At 60.7% G+C, this 1,694-nt stretch overlaps 1 protein-coding gene across 1 annotated transcript; it reads right to left on the bottom strand.

Annotated features, from left to right (window-relative positions):
• Nucleotides 1–450: 450 nt before the first annotated feature.
• Nucleotides 451–1,455, bottom strand: LOC116417334. Its single transcript, XM_031930054.1, has one exon. It carries the CDS (start codon nucleotides 1,453–1,455, stop codon nucleotides 451–453), a length of 1,005 nt encoding a protein of 334 aa, XP_031785914.1.
• Between the last annotated feature and the right edge of the window lie 239 nt (nucleotides 1,456–1,694).

Raw genomic sequence — 1,694 nt, 5'->3', positions numbered from 1 at the left:
CGAAGATTCCTTCAGCTACGTCCGCTGAGATGACGACTTCGACCGAGTGCGTGCCTGTCGGACGAATTGAGCCAATTGCGTGGCGGGATGAGTCGGGGTCGATGAGGCGCCGTCGCTGCATGTCGACGACTAGTCCAAAGTGCGCCAGGAAATCTGCGCCTATTATGGGGTTTGCGACTTCTGCGATGATGAATTGCCACTTGAAAGGCCGGCGCAGGCGCAGGTCCAGATCCATGCGATGAGCGCCGTATGTATCGATGGAAGTGGAGTTCGCTGCGCTGAGCTTCAGTGGGGCGCGTTGGAGCGGTCGTGAGAAGAATGATCGAGGCAGCAATGAGACTGCCGAGCCGGTATCGACCAGGAACCTAAGTCGTGAGGTTCGGTCGACGACGTGCAGGCGTTGCTCGTTGATGGCGCCAACCGCAGCTGCCTGAGGGTGTGGCGGCGCTTCTAGTTTCCCGGCATTGGATAGGAGCAGGGAGGCCTGCATTGCGTGGCCTTGCTCGCGAAGCGCTGGTGATACCAGCACCATGCTGGGTTTGCTGCTGGCGAGGTGGAGCGAGTCTGCCGCTGGCGAGATGACGAGCGCGTGGCTGAGCGACCACGCTGCTGCTGTTGCTGTTGTTGAATGGGCTGCTGTCGTTGTTGTTGCTGCTGGCCTGCTGCTAGCGTGGTCGCGATGGACTGCAGTGTAATTGACTGCTGCTGGAGCATCGTCGAGATGTGGGCCATGGCGAGGCGAAGCGAGGTCAGCTCCTGGTTTGGCTGAGGTGTGGCGTTGCCTGAGGAGACGCCGCTGGATACTGGCGAGACTGGACGTGAGGTTGCGCAGACCTGGCTGCTCGGGAGGATGAGCTCGTCTGCGAGTGCAGCTAGTTCGTCTAGCGCTGGTGCCTTGAGCACTCTGCAGAGACGGCTCGTGTGAGATGGTAGGAGGTCGAGCCATTTAACGCGCAGGGCCTCGTCGGAGACTGCGGATCCTCCGAGGCGGCGCATGTAGCGCAAGAGCTGCGAGGGCGTCCTGTCGCCGAGCTGGACCTCGTTGAGGAGCTGGTGGAGCTTGTGGTCGGCGGAGACGGTGAGACGCTTCAGGACGGCTGCTTTCAGAGTCTCGTAGCGCTGCTCTGCTGGAGGGTTGAGGATGACGTCCGAAACCTCCTGAGCGACGTCTTGCGGCAGGCCTGCCACGATGAGGTCGTACTTCGCGACGTCTCTGGTGACTCTGTTGGAGCGAAAAGACGATTCAGCTTGCGAGAACCAAAGGCTCGGATTAAATGTCCAATACGGCGGTAGCGTGCACTTCGAAGCAGCATCGACTTCGCGCTTGTCGTTTTGACCGTTGCGAAGGTCGAAATTAGGATAACGGTTATCCGGCGGTTCGAGAGACGCGCCGAACTGTTGTTGTTGTTGTTGATTCGCGTGCGGGCCGTTCTGTAGCGACTGCTCCGAAAACATGTTGCCTTGTTGTTGGTCGGGTCGCGCTCGTTGACACGAGGACCGCTGGTCTTCGGTCTGCGTGGCTTCTGCTGACGGGCGAGGCGGCGTGTGAATCATGTATTCGTCCTCGGAGTTGCCCGAAAAATTCAGCGCGCGGCGAGCTGCTCGCAGCTCCGCGCGTGCCCGCGAGCGCGTGGTTATTTGCTGCGCTCGCTGTGTCACGGCGAGGTGCGTCTGGCGAGACGCCTGGCGGGGCG

The sequence above is a fragment of the Nasonia vitripennis genome (genome assembly GCF_009193385.2).
Source record: "Nasonia vitripennis strain AsymCx chromosome 4 unlocalized genomic scaffold, Nvit_psr_1.1 chr4_random0007, whole genome shotgun sequence".
Lineage (NCBI taxonomy): Eukaryota > Metazoa > Arthropoda > Insecta > Hymenoptera > Pteromalidae > Nasonia > Nasonia vitripennis.
The sequence above is the reverse complement of the archived record's forward strand: the minus strand, read 5'-3'. Positions and strand labels throughout refer to the sequence as shown.